At 40.8% G+C, this 19,698-nt stretch overlaps 1 protein-coding gene across 2 annotated transcripts in view; it reads right to left on the bottom strand.

Annotated features, from left to right (window-relative positions):
* Positions 1 to 19,698, bottom strand: part of scube1 (signal peptide, CUB domain, EGF-like 1) — a 282,056-nt gene that overhangs the window by 76,645 nt on the left and 185,713 nt on the right. For both annotated transcript variants that reach the window (XM_043709200.1, XM_043709201.1), the window contains one exon: positions 6,625 to 6,747. In XM_043709200.1, coding sequence (XP_043565135.1) covers positions 6,625 to 6,747 — 123 coding nt within the window. The remainder of the gene's footprint in view (positions 1 to 6,624; positions 6,748 to 19,698) is intronic.

The following is a 19,698-nucleotide window of genomic DNA, read 5'->3' as shown; positions in this document are numbered from 1 at the left end:
GAATTGAACCCGGGTCTCTGGCGCTGTGAGGCAGCAGTGCTAACCACTGTGCCACCGTGCTGCCCTTAATGAGTCTTCATTTTTGCAATGGTCTTGGGAATTATCCTAACAGTTGATGCAATTCTGAATGACAGAATCGCTGTCTTGTAACTCATCACTAGCCATATATAAACCCGTGCTTCCCAAAAGGCATAGTTTGGCACACAAAGTTGCATTATTTCAACAATAGGGTTTTGGTTTGTTTTCAAATGGAAAACAGCAAAAATGAATAAACCTGATAAAAATGCCAAATATTTGTGTGACTTACATTTCACATCAACTTTGCAAAAATACATTTGTGCAATAAAATGTACTGAACAATGGTAAGTTTTATTTGCTCAATTTCAATGCAATGGTTTCCAAAAATGTAATACCATAAACTGCTGTATGTTTAACTACTATTGAAGACATCCAATATAGCTAGAAAAAGGAAAGCATTCATGTACAACACATTGAAAATAATGTATATTGGCCTGGTTCAATGTTAACTTTTAACCAAATTATAATTGGTTTTTGAATTGCAGTATCTTAAAATGCAGGCAAAAGTGCTCAACATAGTTCCACAAGCAGCAGCAAATAAGTAACTAGTTAATCTGGTATCAGTGTCAGAAAACTGCTTGTTAAGAAGCTTATTTTTTTAAATATGGGTATGGCTCATTTACAAGGACCCTGGATGGCAGTTTAGATCTTAGTTTAATATTGTTTCCAAAAGCTGGAACATCAAATAATGCAACATCCCCTGCCTTTCACTGACAAATCTTCTAAGATTTCGGCCATCATTTTCCCAGCTTGGTGGAAGTGGTTTCCAGAGTTTGAGGGGTGAAAATGTCCTGAAAGTCCATAGTCTCTCTAGGCACGATTACAGCTTTGAAAAAGTTCCCTCACACTTTTCGCAAAACCCACCTTCCCAAATATCAGCAAACCACTTCCCTATGACCAGCCAATCACCACATTTACAGTTTTCCCTCCTCATCTGGGTAGCTCATTCCATTCTCCAGAATTAAATGGACCAGGGTCACTGGAGAAATCCCCACATTAGAGGCCACGTTGGTGTGCAGTTCATATAAACCGGTGCTTTGAATCAAATAAAGAGCATCTGTGAAACACAGACATGGAACCACAGAACTGTGATAGCGTAGGAGGATGACAGTCAGTTCATTGTGCCTGCACTGGTTCTATTACATAGTGTCAAACTTTTTAAAAAATCTTTCAAAGTTTGCAGATGACGCTAAACACTAAAAATGAAATAAGGAACCCAGTAGTTCTCTTTGTACAATAAGACCATGACCTCTGATGATTTCCATCTCATTTCCATGATACCTACTCTGTCGCCTTAGATCTAGAAGGTAAACTGCTCGGACTCCAGACACCGGTGGTGAACATGTTCTGGGTTTTGCAGCCTCAGAGGATACCGCCAAAGACTAACCCATTTTCCCTGTGTAAAAGCAAGCTCAGCCACTGAGGCAGGAAACAACATATGGGGCACAAGGTGAGGGAATGGTGAGAAGGGCAAGGATAATAAGGGGAAGCACTTTGAGAAGACCACTCATTGTGCATCTCCTACCCATCAGCAAAACACCCAACTACCTGCGTCCGCTGCCAAATGGAGAGAAACCTGAACAATAGGATTCTAGCTACAAAAGGAATTTCTTCAGACATCATCTCATCATACAAGACATGTACCTGGACTCCATTCTATCACAATTACATTTGGGCTAACTGAGCAATTAATGAGAAAGTGGGTTTACAACAAGCCAGCTGACTTTGTGTGTGTTTAAGCAAGTTGTTTCTCTGCAGACCAAGATAAGCACATGAGAAACTGAAGGTGACTGATCGCTTTCCAGAGGATCTACAAGTTTCAAACCCTGTCTGCTATTTTAGTACCCTTCAGTGCTGCAGACATTGATTTTAAAAAATGAACCTGCAGCTCTGTCTCCAATAAAAACCAATCTTCCAGTTACATCCTGAAATCACCTCAGTACTGATCCAGGGCCACTGAGGTTCGTCAAATCAGCAACTTACTGTTCATTGATCCTTCCATTTTGCAATCTGAGAGGGGGAGAGATGGTCTCAGAGCATATGTGTGAACAGCAGAGTGTTTTTTTTATCTTTCTCTTTGACTTGGTTCTAACAAAAAAAGTCATCCCTTTTGTCTCCTAGAAACTGAAGAAACTTGTTTTGAGTCTTTTACACAGCATGGAAATAGTTAAACACTCATTGAACTAGTAAGTACATTGCTTAAAATAAAGTGTTGCGTTGAAATGAGGAATGGGGAAAAGGGGAATCATTTGACTCCCTCCTCACCCAGTTTGTAACACTATCCAAGACACTGACTGAGGTGTGTGCAATTGTGCTGAGGGACAGTGCTAGTCCCACTCTTGTCAGAGTTTAGAGAGACCCATGCTGTCATGGGTCAATTTGGTTCCAGGTTAGCACTGAGCAGATTGTGAAATTTAGCCTATTGTGACATTGATTTAACTTGATTGATGACTAAGTACCAAGTGGTAGTATGATATCGAATGCTGCCACCATGTCTCGGGACATCTCCATCTGTCCAGCACCAATGATCTGCACAGATGTCACCCTGCAAATCTTGAGGGTTTCTTCCTCCAACAAGGTCAGTTTGGCCATGAATGCAGCTCCACCATGTTCTCTGCCCATCTTGATGTTGTAGGCACCTTATTCACACATAGGAGCAGAATCAGGCCATTCAGCCCATTGAGTCTGTTCTGTCAGTCAACAAGATTATGGCTGATCTAATCATCCTCAACACCACTTTACCATCTTTGTCTCTTCATGATAATTCCCAGAACGATTAAGATATCTGTCTCAGTCTTGAATATGCTTAATGATCTAGCCTCACAAGCCATCTGGGTAAAAATTCCACAGATTCACTACCCTCAGAGAAAGAAAAAAATCCTTACCACAGTTTTAAATGGGCAACTCCCTAACTTGAGATTTTGCCCTTTGGTCCTAGAATCTCCCACAAGAGCGAAACACCTCTCTGCATCTAGCTTGTCAAGACCCCTGTGAATCTTCTATGTTTCAACGAGGTTGCTTTTCATTTTACTAAATGTAATCTACTGAACCTCTCCTCACATAACAGTCTGTCCATACCCAGGATCATCTTGGCAAAACCTTTCTGAACCGCCTCCAATTCTAGTGTCTTTCCTTGTTTAGGACTATCAAAATGGTTCACAATATTCTTTATGTGCATTGACAGTGCCTTGTATAGTTTGAGCAAGACCTCCCCATTTTTCTACACCATTTCTTATGAAATTATGGCTAACAGTTCACTTCCTTTTCTTAGTGCCTGAAATTGGACACTAGCTTTTTATGATTTCCACACCAAGGAGCCCAAATCCCTCTCTGCTGTAGCTTTCTACAGTCCTTCTACATTTCAATAATATTCCGTTCCTCTATTCTTCCAGCCAAAATGGATAATCTCTCTCTTTCTCACATTACGTTCCATTTCCCAGTTTAAAGGCATCAGATTCACAGTGTGAGGGATGAAAAGATTGCTGAGAAATGGAGGATGGTTACCGAAAAACAGGAGTGAGAAAGCAATAGGTCTTAAAGTTAGTGTGAATGATAACTGTCAAGTTGGATATTCAAGGAGGACGCTGAAGAGAAAGAAGTGTGTATGACATCAAGGTGTGATCTTCAGTGAGCTGTGCAGGAGAAAGTGAGGGAGGGGAGAGAGTGATGGCTGGCAGTTTTACATTGTAGGACACTAACTCTGTCAGCCAACATTGAATCACTGAACACTTCCAGGCACTGGATCCAGCTCTCCTGCACCACAATTCAACTCGTGCACTAACTTGAGGCTGTGCCTGCTTTGCGAGGTGGATTTGTACGAATCACCAGCCTCAGAGACTTCCAGATTCTGTGGTCCAGCGGACAGCCTTTTCACATATTCCCTGGTGCTGGATTTGTCTTTACTGTAAACATTACAGCTGGGCTCTGCATATAGACATTGTTCATTATTGCTTTAGATCTGTTATCCCACTCACCCGCCCTCATTGGCAAGGGAACAGGAGGCAGGTACCGAGAAGGAGGGACAATAAAATGTGCACATCAATTGGACGGGTGCCAGTCAGAAAATGGGCCCGTCCTTCCAGCAGAAGCAAAGGTGAGAAGATTCCACCCAATGTGTTTGAGGTTGGGAGCAGGGCTTGAAATCTCCTGCACTTTCCTAATCCCAACCTGTCCCTTCCGTGTGGACAAGAGCCAAGCCCACGGTGAATTTGTATTAGCGGTGAATTTATGTTTGAAATGCTTAGTATTTGTGACACTAATATTTTAACCTTTGAAATCCAACATCAGCAAACAAAGAGCCAACAGAACCAAAGTTGGAACCAAAGGAGAAATCAAACCACAAATTTGGAGCCAGTAATATTTGCTGCTTGGCTCCAAAGTATTTTGTCAAAATGGTTTGTTATTCCATTTCAAAGATTTGGAGCGAAAATTTTAACATATGAATTTGATCAACTTGCTTAACTCAGAATTATGAAGCAATGTAAAGGTCGGCATAAAACTGCTGGATGATTTTGACCCTGAGCTCAGATTGCATTTTACTGACAAGGTCAATTCATTAGTCTTCGGTTTGACTCCTAAAGCCAATAAAAGCTGGAGCTAAGCCTGGTCCCATGACCCCAGTGTGTCAATGCATCAGAAGAGTGCATTGCACAAATACTTTTCTCCCTATAATTTGGTCTCATAATAAACATTACTGCATCATGCTGTTTACTATCTAAGAAAAAATGTAGACATTCACGAGAAAAATCATGTAAATAATTGTCTCCAAATACAGTTCTCACCCATTGCTTATATTTTTCATAGACTTACTTAACAGATTTGAACAACAGATCTTTTCTACAAGGTCTAAATTTGTAGTATATTAGTTTGATGTCTAGCTCTGCCAGGCAAAAATCAGGGTGAGTGCTCTATCTCCACTCCCAATCTGAGCTGAGGCCATTTGGAAGAGATCTGATCACTGAAACTGGAAGAGACAAAGAGGATTGATGAGGGCAGATGCGATCTATATGGACATTAGAAAGGCTTTTGACAAGGTTGCTCACGGTAGACTGGTCAGCAAGGAATAAAGGGAGAACTAACCATTTGGAAACGTAACTGTTTCGAAGGTGATGGTGGAGGGTTGCTTTTCAGACTGGAGGGCTGTGAATAGCAGTGTGCTACAGGATTGGTATTGCATCACTGCTTTTCGTCTTTATAAAAATATTTGGATGTGACCATAGGAGGTATAGTTAGGAAGTTTACAGATGACACCAAAATCAGAAGTGTAGCAGACAGCTAAGGAGGTTATCTCAGAATATAATGGGATTTTGATAAAATTGGCTAATGGGCCGAGGAAAGGCAGATGGAGTTTAGATAAATGTGAGGGGCTGTGTTTTGGAAAGGCAAATCAGGGCAGGATTTATACTCTTAATGGTAAGATCCTGGGGAATGCTGCTGAACAAAGAGACCTTGGAGTTCAGGTTCACAGTCCCTTGAAAGTGGAGTCTCGGGTAGATCAGATAGTGAAGGTGGTATTTGAAATATTTGCCTTTATTGGTCAGTGCATTGAGTATTGGAGTCATGAAGTCATGTTACAGCTGTACAGGACATCGGTGAGGCCACTTTTAGAATACTGCGTTCAGTTCTGGGTCTCCATCCTACTGGAAGGCTGCTGTGAAACTTGAAAAGGTTCAGAAAAGATTTACAAGGATGTTGTGAAGGTTGGAGGCTTTGAGCTATAAGGAAAGGCTGAATAGGCTGGGGCTATTTTCCCTGGTGCATCAGAGGCTGATGGGTGACCTTATAGAGGTTTATAAAATCATGAGTGGCATGGATAGGGTAAATATACAAGGTCTTTTCCCTGAGGTGCGGGGAGCAAAACTAGAGGTTTAAGATGAGGAAAAAGCTTTAAAATAGACTAAGGGGCAATGTTTTCGCACAGAGGGTGGTGCGTGTATGGAATGAGCTGCCAGAGGAAGTGGTGGAGGGTGTACAATTACAACATTTAAAAGGTGATTGGAGGGGTATATGAATAGGAAGGGTTTAGAGGGATATGGGCCAAATTCTGGCAAACAGGACTAGGTTAGGATATCTGGTTGGTGTGGACGGGTTGGAGCAAAGGTTCTGTTTCCATGCTGTACATCTCTTTGACTAATGCAGGGCCTGTCAATGTTAAGGGAATTCAAGTGAAATAGGTGATGTGCAACTGATCAGTTACTGTCAACTTTCTGCCTAGCCATGCAATCTAACCTGTTGCATTTTATCATGAAATGCCAACATAAACATTTTAAACTTACTCTCGAGTGTCAAATAACACCATTATTGTAAGTGTTAGAGATCTCACTTGCATATGTGCCTGACTATAAAATGCTGTCCACACTACAACAAAGAGGAACTTCTTTTTCTAAAGAAGCTTAGAACACAAACAAACACAATCTTTTCTTTGTATGCTGAACACTAGTTCCCAACGATTGTGATTCTCTCAAATACTTGTAAAAGCACCTCATTTTTGACAGCGATGAGTAAACAAGACAAGACAGACAGGGTGTAATGTGAATGGAGACTGACCTTGACAAGATCGCTCATCTGTCAGAAGCTTGTAGCCTTTTCGACAACTGCACTCAAAGCTGCCAACAGTATTCCGACAGAAATGATCACATCCACCATTATTTACTAAACATTCATCAATATCTGTAAGCAGACAAAGCACAAAAGTGTTTGTTAGAAGAAATTACTTATACCACATTCTGCTGTGAGTCTATAGACAAAATGTGAACCAGTGGAGACATTCTTAACGTATTACCTCTAATTACATTATGTTCAAAAATATTTCTTGCTACAAAGTTTCGTTTCCACCCATTGTTTATGGATGTGACAGGTACAAGATTTCTGATTTTCTTTGTTTTACCTATTTCAATACATCACTATTAATCACAATTTCAGGTTCCGAGCTGTTAATATTGCCCCATCTAAAATTCAGACCTCAATGTATACAGACAAGTGTAGAATGTTCTGGTACACCTTCGGTAAATAAATCTTGGTAGAATCATCCAAGTAGAATCCTTCTTCAGCTGGCTTTTGCATAATGCCAAGGGAACAAACAGTTGCTGCTGCCAGAGTTTTCATTACAGTGTATTTGGCTTTCCTCCATTGTATTCCATGAGGGAATATTCACAGGAAGTCTACAATGAGTGCCATCACATGATTTATAAAGTGTTCATTAGCTGCACTACTGTAAATACACTAAGGCTTGGTGTCATAAGTGGCAACATGTAAGCGGGTGATGACAATTGTTCTGAAAGCAAAGGGGACACTACCCGAGGAAAAATAATCTACTGTTCAATAGATAAGGTGGCCTGCCATCATTTTTCAGCATGAAATATATGAACACTTGTTTTACAATAACTTGATTGACTGTTAATCTTCTGAAGTGGACTTGCAAGTCCAAAAGAACAGCAAAGGAACACAGGAGCAGAGTAGATCTTTCAGTTCATCCAGCCCGCTCAAGGATTTATGATAATTGTGGCTGAAAGAACACTTTAATACCTTTCCCCACACTATCTTCATCACCCTTTATGTCATTGAGGATCAAATGATTATCAACTTCCACTTTAAATATACTCAAAGACTGAGATTCCCCAATGCTCTGGAGTACAGAGTTTCACAGGTTCACAACTCTCCGACTGAAATAAATTCTCATCTTGGTCTTAAATGGCATCCAGCTTCTTTTTAAATTGTGCCCCTTGGTTCTAGATTCCCCCAACCAGGGGAAACATCTGACCTGCATCTACCCTAACCATCCCTTTATGGGGCAATTTCAGATGCAATAAATGCCTTGCAAATGACAATCCGTCCTGATAATAGATTTTCAATAAAACTATTAGATTGTTAATACATTAAAACACTATCTCTACTTGAGCTATTGTGCATTCTTTGGTGAAAATGTGTACCATTCACTCACCTGCCCATTTGCTACACTTGGGTACTTTACTGCCTGTTCTGTGACCTTGTAGCTCATACTCTATATAATCTTCAGTAAAATAACATGAAGTTGAATCACAGGGTATCTACCCACACCTTCATGTTAAATGGAGCTTTGAGTTAGCTGAGGAAACTCATGTAACCTGATTTGCTGACAAACACACTTGGTTAAAAAAATTTAAAGCACAATGATGTGGTAAATGTGTCGTAAAACATCTTTACTTTTCAATTTATTTCCACTTGACAATAGACTGAGCTTATACGATAAAAGCAGAGAGAAACAGTGGGATGTGGCACTGGACAAACTCCATTCTAGAAAATTGGCTGAGTGTGCTGTCTTCAAACAAGCTCTCTACGTCATCAAAGCACCAGGAAGGGTTTCCATGCTGCAGTGTGAAATCCTGCGAGGCTTCAATGAGAGAAGCAGACTGGTGAGTGGGTGAGCATTCATCAGACTCTTTGGGGTCATCCAAACAACATCCTCTCATCGTACACGAAGACATGTCGTCCAATTTCCTGATCCATGCTTCAAAAAAAATGGAGATCATCTGATCAGTTTTGTCAACCTCACTTTGTGCAGTTCATGTCTTGATATTTGCAAAGCAAGGTGGGTTGTTGAACTTTCCCATCACAAGAGGTGGCAACGTTTTGGTGCCATCCATCTTGGTGCAGACCACAGCAATTATATGCTGCTTGCTTCACTTTCCACCATTACATGGGATAGGAATATCGCTGACCATGACATTGCTGACATTACCCATCCTTAAATATTCTGAGGGGTGAGAGCAAGACATTCATTCATATCCATCTGCTGAAAAATCTATCAAACGTGAACCTGACAGACCACTCGGCATTGCCCTTGGCCATAAAAATGGTAACAGTGCACACAGCCCCGTCAAACCTGCAAAGTCTTCCTCAGGAACAAAATTAAGACAGCTGGCCGACTCTATTCAAGCAACAGCCTGAGAGTCATACTGAATTGCATTTTACAGTCAACAAATTGCTCAGATATGTTCAGACCACAAAATGCACGACAAATCCAAACCTATTAATTACTGCCCGTACTTTACTGATGATTGAGAATAAAGTGATGGAAAGGGGTGGTTGCCAGTGCTATCAAGTATCATTTATTATGCAATAACTTGCTCACTGATATTCCTTTTGAATTCTGCTTGGGCCACTCAGCTCCAACCTTATGACAGTCTTCATCTGAACATGGAAGTGGTGCAAAAGTGACAGCCCCTGACATCAAGGCACCATTTGACATTATGAGGCATCAAGGAGCCCTAACAACACTAACACTCAGAATCAGCGAGTAAGCTCGCCATTGGTTCAGTGATACATAGCTAGCACAAAAGAAAATGGCTGAGATGGATCGAGGTCAATCATCTTAGCTCCAGGACATCTCTGCAGGAGTTCCTCAGGATAATGTCTTCGGCCCATTCACCTTCAGCTGCTTCACCAGCCATTTTCCCACCATCTCAAGGTCAGAAGTGTAAATGTTTGCTGATGATTGTACAACATTCAGAACCACTTTGTGACTCCTCAGATACTCAAACAATCTTCATTCATATGTAACAAGACCCAGATAATATCCGTACCTAGGCTGACTCTCAGCCTCTAGGCATGCCTGATGCGTGGTCTGTGAATTGTAATGTGGAGGTGCTGGACTAGGGTGGACAAGGTTAGAAGTCACATGACACAAGGTTATAATCCAACAGGCTTATTTGGAATCACAAGCTTTCTCAGCACTGCCCCTTTGTCAAGTAAATTGAAGACAGGACACCTAGGCACAGAACTTATAATCAGAAAGATCAAAAGGTCATACAAAGGATGTGAGTGGAGTGTCAGCAAGCTGAATAATAATAAGCCTCTGCTGGTGATCAAGAGTGTCAGATGGTGTGAATAAAGTGACAACAGCTTTACACGTGATGGGATGATTTATAATCTGATTAAGTGAGGCAGAGAGATAATTACAAGAAATTAGAAATAATGTGGTGCTGGAGACAAACCAAGTGGCTGGAAGAATATGATAGGTATAAGAGTCACATGCTAGTGGTCTAACCAAATTAAGAAGTAATCCAAAACTGTACAAACTAATTAAGGTAGAGAGATCATAACAAGTTACCCAGATGATGGTGTGAAACAGGACAATAAGAAAGATTTTACAAAAACAGAAGTGTGGTGGAGTTACATGCAGTGTGACATGAACTCAAGTTGAGGTGTGAATGGGTATGGAATTTGGCTATCAGTTTCTGATTGGCAATTCTGCATTGCTGTTTACCTCGAAGGCCACCTTGGGAGGATGCTTACCCAAAGATCGAGTCTGAATGTCCCTGATCGCTGAAGTGTTCCCCAATTGGGAGGAAATATTCCTGTCTGGTGATTATTGGGTGGTGTCCATTCATCTGTTGTCACAACATCTGCATGGTGTTGCCAGTAGGAGGTAGACAACATTGGCCGAGTCACATGAGCATCTGTCATGTTCTCACGTGTGGTGGTAGTATCTATGTCAATGATCTGGCATGTCTTGCAGAAGTTGCCATGGCAGTGTTGTGTGATGTTGTGGTCGATGCTGACCTGAAGGCTGGGTAGCTTTTTTTAAAAACGTAGCTTCTTTAGCCAACATCTCGAAACATTTGTTTGACTCAAATTAAAATGGGCCAGCAGTCAAGCATTTGTTTAAAAAGAAATTCAAGATTGGTTTATAAAGGGATAATGCTGTTAATTTAAAAAATAAAGATCCCAAGATTAATACAAATGCAGGCAAGACACAAAGAATGCTTTCAAGGAGAGAATGCTGAAGAGTCTCAGAGGTTTGGGACCAGGAAGTGACTTGTTACTTTACTGAAAAGGTTAACCCTTGAAGTCAAAAGTCAGCAGCTATGATGGTTCTAGAGGTAGCTGTTAGAGTCAACGTGTTTCAGATGGAGGAAAGATTTCTTGTACTTTAATAACTCTGCAGGTAAGGCACTTGCAGATTGCCTGGACTAAGTTGGCAGATCTGCAGTTAATTTCTGAAAAACAAAACTCACTCTTTTGCCAAGATATTTTTCTTATTGTTGCAATTATTGAAGTTGTTGCCTCTTAGTTGCCTTTGTGACGGATTTATTTTTGGAATTTCAGACGTTTATGCAGATCAAACCTAAAATGGTTTCTATGCTAACCTCTAATGAATGGCTGTTGCACAAGCCAGGTCAATTAGGCTGGAATTCCCTGCAGGGGATTTCTTCCAGTCTCTTGCACGTGTCAGAAGCTTTGGATTTTCATGCCATCAAAAACCCATTTTAGTCCAAGGAGGTAAATGAATTCCAAATGGCTCCCTTTTGTAACAGCTACTGAGATAACATACCAGTCTGTCTGATTTTTGTGTGGCTGACCTGAATCAACAAAAATCAGCCACATACCCTCTGGCAGTGATACAAATACAATGTTTTTGGCTCAAAGACAAATCATACTTCTTTATAAAATTACAATATAAGTAATGCATGTAATATTAACACAATGATAATTATACCGTTGTGAACATCTGACTAGTGACAAATAATATTCCCAAACAGGAAATGACCATCCCCAGTGAGAGAATCTCATCTGCTGTCAACATTCAATGGCATTACAATCACTGAATGCCCTATTATCAATGCCCTCAGGGTTACAATTGACCAGAAATTGAACTGGACCAACCACATAAACCAATGGTAATATGCTGTTCAAGAAGTTATCACAGATGAGTTCTATGAACTTCTCTTTAAGAGTGCCTCTATCAACTTGATTTGGCCAATCAATGTGCATGTTAAAGTCCCCCATGACTACTGCTGTTCCATTCTTACATGGGTCAGATATTTCTTGCTTGATCGCCTGTGCCAGTGTAGCATTGTTATTGGGTGGCCCGTAGACTGCTCCCACCAGTGCCTTTTTCCATTTACTATTCCTGATCTCCACCCAGATGGATTCAATATTTTGCTCCTTAGATCCTATATCATCTCTCCTTATCACCCTAATCTCATCCTTAATTAAGAGTGTGATCCCATAGAGGGACTCCAAAGAGATTAAGATGTGATTGGACAGATGGAGTGCAATGTGGGATTATCTATTTTGGAAGTAAAAGTTGTAGGTCAGAGTATTATTTAAATGGTGAAAGACTGCAGCATGTTGTGCAGAGGGACTTAGGAGTGTGATAGAGTCATAGAGATGTACAGCATGGAAACAGACCCTTCGGTCTAACCTGTCCATACCGACCAGGTATCCCAACCCAATCTAGTCCCACCTGCCAGCACCTGGCCCATATCGACTTTGCCTATTTATCCTATCCATGCCCCTCATAATTTTGTAAACCTCTATAAGGTTACCCCTCTGCCTCCGATGGTCCAGGGAAAACAGCCCCAGCCTGTTCAGCCTCTCTCTGTAGCTCAGACCCTCCAAACCTAGTGGGCGGCACGGTGGCACAGTGGTTAGCACTGCTGCCTCACAGCGCCAGAGACCTGGGTTCAATTCCCGCCTCAGGCGACTGACTGTGTGGAGTTTGCACGTTCTCCCCGTGTCTGCGTGGGTTTCCTCCGGGTGCTCCGGTTTCCTCCCACAGTCCAAAGATGTGCAGGTAAGGTGAATTGGCCATGCTAAATTGCCCGTAGTGTTACGTTACGGGTAAATGTAGGGGTATGGGTGGGTTGCGCTTCGGCGGGTCGGTGTGGACTTGTTGGGCCGAAGGGCCTGTTTCCACACTGTAATGTAATCTAATCTAAAAAACCTGGCAACATCCTTGTAAATCTTTTCTGAACCCTTTCAAGTTTCACAACATCTTTCCGATAGGAAGGAGACCAGAATTGCATGCAATATTCCAACAGTGGCCTAACCAGTCTTACGATATTGATGTCATGAAAGTATAAGATAAAACAGTAGTAATAATCCATTAAGCCTCTCAAGCCTGCTGTTCCATCGAACAAAATCATGGAAAAATTTACTCTTGACCTTTCTCTTTGATTGATTTGGTGTCCAGAAATCTACTGTTTTGTCTTGAACACGCATGAGTGAGCATTCTCAACCTCTGGGATAAAGAATTACAAGGTTATGAGGGCTTGTACATGAATTGCCAAAAGTTCATTCATAGGTGTAACAGGAAATCAGGGAAGGCAAACAGAATATTGGCTTTCATTGCTAGACGGTTTGAGTTTAAGAGCAGGGAGGTTCTGCTGCAATTCTACAAGGCATTGGTAAGGCTGCACCTGTAGTATTGCGCGCAGTTCTAGTCTCCTTACTTGAGAACGGATAACCTGGCTTTGGAGGTGGTGCAGAGGAGGTTCTCCAGGTTGATTTCAGAGATGAGGGGGTTACTCTATGTTGGGAGGTTGAGCTGCCTAGGACTCTACTTGCTAGAATATGGAAGAATGAGAGGGGACCTTATAGAAGCATATAAAATTATGAAAGGATTAGATAAGATCGAGGGAGGCAAACTGATTCCACTGATGGGTAAGATTAGGACTAGGGGACATCATCTCAAGATTAGGGGAAGTAGATTCGGGGCAGAGATGAGGAGGAACTGCTTTTCCCAGAGAGTAGTGAATCTATGGAATTGTCTGCCCAAGGAAGCAGTACAGACTGCTTCATTAAATATTTTTAAGACACAGTTGGATGTACTTTTACCTGGTAGATGATGGATAGATCAGCCATGCTCTTAATGAAAGCTGGAGCAGGATAAATGGGCCAAATGGCCTACTCCTGCTTTGTTTTCTATGGAACAATGAATATAAATATACTGGCTTTCAACATCCTGAAGGTTACCACAGACCAAAAGCTGAACTGGACCAATTGTTTCAATACTGTGGCTAATAAGGGTAGATCAGAGGCTGGCATTTTTGTAGCAAGGAACACCTCCTGAAATTCAAAAACCTGTTCAACAGCTACAATGCCAAAGGAAGGAGTATGATGGAACATTTTTCAGTTGTCTCGTTGAGAGATGAATGTGCAAAAACAATTGGTCAACTTGCTTGATTGGTACCCTATCTACTACCTTAAATATTCACTCCCTCCACCAATTAAATACACTGGCAGCATTGTATAACATCAACCAGATATACTACAGCAACTCACCAAGACACTATAGCCTAACATTATTAACTGATGTCATGATCTCCCTACTTGCATGCATCTGATGCACACGTGTAGGTAAAGTCACCATAATTCCAGAAGGCCATAAGGCTGCTGTCTTATTAGAGAGACATGATTGGTGACCACTTACCTGAGGGTCATCATATCTCAGCAGGAGTGAGATCGAGAAAGTGGAACATTCATAGCGACTCTAGCTATGGGAAATGAACCTGTGCTGTTGAGGTCACTTTATGTCACAAACCAGCCATCAAATCAACTGAGCTAACCAACCCCTAGCACTTACAGAGACCATGCTGTAACACCCTTGCCAAAATAGAATCCAGTTTTCGCTGCATCAGAAGGACATGCACATTGGGCAAATACCATTTTGCACCCAAAACTATGTCTGTTGCACTGAAGATGTGACTGCTACTTGGCTGAATTTTGCAGCCAACATTTCAGAACCTTCTGCTTTCTGACTCAAGATAATGCTGCAGTTAGTATTGTTCACTTCCCTGCTACAGTGAAAACTGCTGTAATGCAATGAGCTGTTATTAAAGTATGACTTGTACAACCTGAAGGATCTTTCAAAGAAGACATGGTATGAAGAATCTGATTTGCATTGTCTATGGAATACTAAAATAATACTGGCGATCTTTAATTTTCTGATGTCTATTTTGTGGTTAAAGCTATTTACAATGTGATGCTTTCTTTCCTTGTTATGGTCTGAAGGCAGAGGCTCCTTCCCCCACCCCAATTCCTAGAAGAGGTTTATTGTCATTACAGAGTTATACCTGGCTTCAGGCACTCAAAAACCTGAAGGCTCTGGATTTTGATGGGGAGTTTGAAACTGCTGCCTGTGTCAACTGATCAGAATGAAAACTATATTGTTAGGTATGGTAGGAACAAATTCCTGCAGCTGCTGGAAACCACAACCTGCTGGAGATCACAGCAGGTCAGGCAGCATCCAGAGAGAGAAAGCAAACTAATGTTTCAAGTCTAGATGGTGACTATTTTTACACATTTTTGTGTTGCACATTGTCAGCAGATCAGACTTTGTGTATCGATACAAAGAAAGCAATGCCTATCATAGCTCAAACACGTAAATATTCTGTCAGACAGTCTTTTAAAACACATATTGAAGCAACAACTTATCTGTGCAGTCCATATAAGACAATAGGATCATAGAATCCCTGCAGTACATGGCTCCTAGACTGTGATAAGCCTGTGACCTAGGTGTTTAGTTTTAAAAAATGTCAACTGCTTGTTTCCATCCCTCCTTTCTTGGAGGTGTTTCAGGGTGGTAGTTGGTCTCCAGTACTTTTTCTAAACTGCCAGCATTTGTAAGTGAATCTGAGAAAGTGCATGCCAATCAGTTTTCTCAAATCTAAACCTAAGGAGCCAAGTTTGAACCTTGCCTTGTTTGCTTCCTCTTTTTGCATTTGTCTTCTCAGAAGTTGGCTTATGTCTGGTTCAGGTAATTGATTAACTAAGCTAAACAGCCATTCATTATATGAAAGCCTGGATGTGGTGATCTGTTCCTCTTTATATACAAACATGTCGACCACTGAGCCTTTTTATTTAACAACAGACTTAAGAATAAATCTTCATGGTAACCCTACAATTCTCTTCCCCATTTAAGTACATTACTAATTATAATCCAAAGTAAAATCTCCTAATCTTCAGTAGGCCAAGGTAACTATTTATGTAATTCATTACTGTAACTGAATTCTCACTCACTTTTCCAGTGAAAAGGAAGGGGAAAAATAGCAGCAGATACATAGGAACCAATGTTAAAAAAAACTAACTTCACTTCCAGGCAATATACCACGCTGTTTGGACACACACTGGCAATCCGTCATTGTTGTGGTGTTAAAATCATGTAACTCCCCATCTATCGGCACTGTGGATGTAGCTTCACTACACACTGAAACAGTTCATGGAGACAGTTTAACCCAACCTTCTCAAAAGGTAATTAGGAGCATAAGCTAAATAACAAATTACAAAACAAGCCTAATCAAAGATCACATTCATGACTGCAGTAATTGAGCAGTAAAAGATAAATATAAATGATTTGGCTGAGAAGTTCGGGGGCACATTTAGTAAGTCTGCGGACGACACCAAGATTGGTGGAACAAGTGAAGGTGGTCATCTGGGAATGCAGCAAGATCTTGATCGACTGGGCCAATGGACTGAGGAATGGTAGATGGAGTTTAATTTAGATAAATGCAATGTGTTGCATTTTGGTAAGGTAAACTAGGGCAAGAGTTACACAGTCAATGGTAGGGCCCTAGGGAGTGTTTTAGAACAAAGAGATCTAGGAGTACAGGTTCATAGCTCCTTGAAAATGGAGTCAGAGGTAGACATGGTGGCCAAGAAAGCCTTGATCATGTTTGGTCTCGTTGGTCAGACATTGAGTGTAAGAGGTGGGACATTTCGTGCAGCTGCACAAGATAGTGGTGAAGCCACATTTGGTGTACTTTGTGCAATTGTGGTCACCCTACTATATAAAGGATTCCAATAAACTAGAAAGAATGCAGAAAAGATTACTGGGATGCTACCTGAACTTGAATATTTGAATTATAAGGAAAGGTTGGATAGGCTGGAATTTTATTTTCCCTACAGCATAGGAGACTGAGGGGGACCTTATAGACATCTATAAAATTATGAGACATAGATAAGGTAGATAGCTGACAGCTTTTCCCCTTGGTAGGGTAGTCTAAAACTCGAGACCATAGGTTTAAAGGTGAGAGGGGGAGAGGTACACTCGCAAACAAAAACTAACAAACTTAAAAGACCCAGTATATCCCATGGACAAAACCAATGTCATCTACAAAATTCCATGAAGGACTGCCACAAACACTACATAGGACAAACAGGAACAGAGTTAGCCACCAGGATACACGAACACCAGCTAGCCACAAAAAGACACGATCCTCTCTCCCTCATAGCCCCACACACGGATGAAAAAAGCCACCATTTTGACTGGGACAACACATCTATCCTGGGACAGGCTAAGCAAAGGCATGCCAGAGAATTCCTAGAGGCCTGGCACTCCAACCAAAACACCATAAAGAAACACAGATCTAGATGCATCTATCAACCCCTCAGAAAACAAACAGGAAATGACATCACCACAAACCCCAGGAACCCCATCCAGGAGAAAGATATAAATAGAAAGAAGGAGACAGCAGCTTCGCTTCACTTGGAGGTCGCCAGTGATAATGTTACCTAGCCAGGTAATGAAACGTCTGGATATCAAACCTACAGCTCAGTGAGCAAACCTACACCCTAGATACAAAAGGGTCCAGAGGGGCAATTTCTTCAAGAGGTTGGTTAGCGTCTGGAACAGGCTGCCAGAGGTAGTGGTGGGTGCGAGTACGATTTCATAATTTTAGAAATATTGATGGATACATGGATGGGATAGGTATGGAAAGATATGGACCAAATACAGGCAAATGGAACTAGTTTAAATTGTGAAAACTAGGCAGCATGGACAAGTTGTGCTGAATGGCCTGTTTCCATGTTATTGACCTCTATGACTCTATGTATTAACAATTTGTTAACACAGTTACTATGTGGTTACATACATTTCACAGCAAGTCCATTAAAATGAGCCTTTTTACTTCAAGGACATGGTTAGTAAATGCACAATCTAGTACATGGTACAGTACAGAAGAGGAAGGAATTGGCCACTGGTCTGTATGATCTTGTTGATCTTGGTTGAAAAAGCAGTGTGCACTACAAAGTCACAGGTGCTCATCTCCAGCATCATTCACATTCCAAGCCTCGGCAATGAAGGATAGCTACTTCAGCTAGCTACATTATGGCAGTTGTCATCTAAAGGTCACTCTATTGGTGGTCACTGGCTTCAGAACAGAAAGTAACAAAAGGGGAAGAAAACTTCATTAGGGAACTCAAATGAGCAATACTCATCAGATCTACATTGAATTGGAAAAGGTCATTACTTTATCCCTGTACTAAACGAAACTTTAATTATCTGTAATTATCTTCAATAAATTATACAGGTCATATTAATTTCTATGAAATAAGCTACATAATGAATAGAACTGTGGGAATTTAGCCTGATGCAGCTTGATTTAAGGGAGGAATTCTGACTGCAGTATGAATTGCTTTTGATCCTATCTTTACAAATGATAGAGAAAGGATTATTTTTAGCTGCTGCGTGAAACAAAAAATAAATTACATCTCAGTAAAATTATTAGTTTTATTCCAACCTTGGCAATGGAAATGAAAGTGGCATTACAAGTGTTTCCAGTTGGTATTTATGCACAAAAGTAGAGCTAGAAAAGAAGAAATAATAAAGTTTTACATCACTTGCTGCCCATTTCAATAGACAAATTATCTTGCATCCCAGAAAGGTAACTGGAATATTCATTATCATGACAGTTAAGATCAATTTACTAATTGCTTCCCCTTCTGCTAATCTTAGAGCAGTGGAAGATTTGCATCTCATGGATGAATTGAAGACCAGTTAGAACTGGACAGCTACTGTATTATACATTGATTTATGCTAAAAAGATCAATCTCACTCCCTACCTTTTATGTAGTTCTTTCAAACGGCAAAAATACTTCAATTTGGCTTCTGTAAGTAAAGAGAGTTCGAAAACTTCGGAAAGGAAAAGGGATATTGGAGATGGGTGGTATTTTTCAAGGACAAAGGGGCTGAGGGTGTTTGTTTTTGAGGGGTAATTATACCAATTATGAATGCAAGAAGGATAAGTCCAGAAAAAAAAACAAGAATGTAATGGCAATTAAGAGAAAGAGACTTGCTGTCAAAATCCAGATAGGCCATATATGACTGGTCCATGTCAACATCATTGATTCTTAACTGTGCTCTGAAGTGACTTCCTAAATTGATCAACCCACTATAAAAAGTAAAACAGAATTTACAAATTGGCTGCAATCTAGGCAGTTGTGACAAAAATAGACCCAAGTCCCAATGATCCTAAAATGTCCACTTTAGTAACATATAAGTGCTGGTGCCAATGATGGTTGCTTATTTTACATATCCTTGTCAGGCTATTCCTTAAAGAGTAAGATTCTGAAAATATGACCATCATCCAATGTGCTAGACTTGTCCATTACTATTCTAGGGTATGGTTTGTCTTATCTGTAGGATTACCTAGTGGTAAAGAAAGAAAAGTATGCAGTCTGGTGGAACGGCTTGATCAACATTGATTTGAAACCTCAAACAGTTTGATAGTGTCAACTTAAACATGGACAATGAAACCGGATTTCAATTTCTCACCTTCTCTCAGCTCATGAATCAGCTTTCTTTCGTACTGAATGCTGCTTTTAAGCAGATGGTAACAGAAGCAACTGAAACAAAATGCAATTTCAACATCCATCACCAAATGTGGCTTTCTAACACCACGACTGACTAAACTGGCCAAGATCTGATGCACACAGCTGATAGACTGGGCTTGCGGAAGGTAGAGATTGAACTAACATGAGGGAAAACCTACTTTATCTTGTCCTGCTAAATTACCCATCAGTGAAGCTATTCAAAATTGGTAGAAATTACCAGAGTAGAGTCCTAGTAAGATGGTGTCC

Source organism: Chiloscyllium plagiosum, chromosome 19, assembly GCF_004010195.1.
Source record: "Chiloscyllium plagiosum isolate BGI_BamShark_2017 chromosome 19, ASM401019v2, whole genome shotgun sequence".
Taxonomy (NCBI): Eukaryota; Metazoa; Chordata; class Chondrichthyes; order Orectolobiformes; family Hemiscylliidae; genus Chiloscyllium; species Chiloscyllium plagiosum.
The sequence above is the reverse complement of the archived record's forward strand: the minus strand, read 5'-3'. Positions and strand labels throughout refer to the sequence as shown.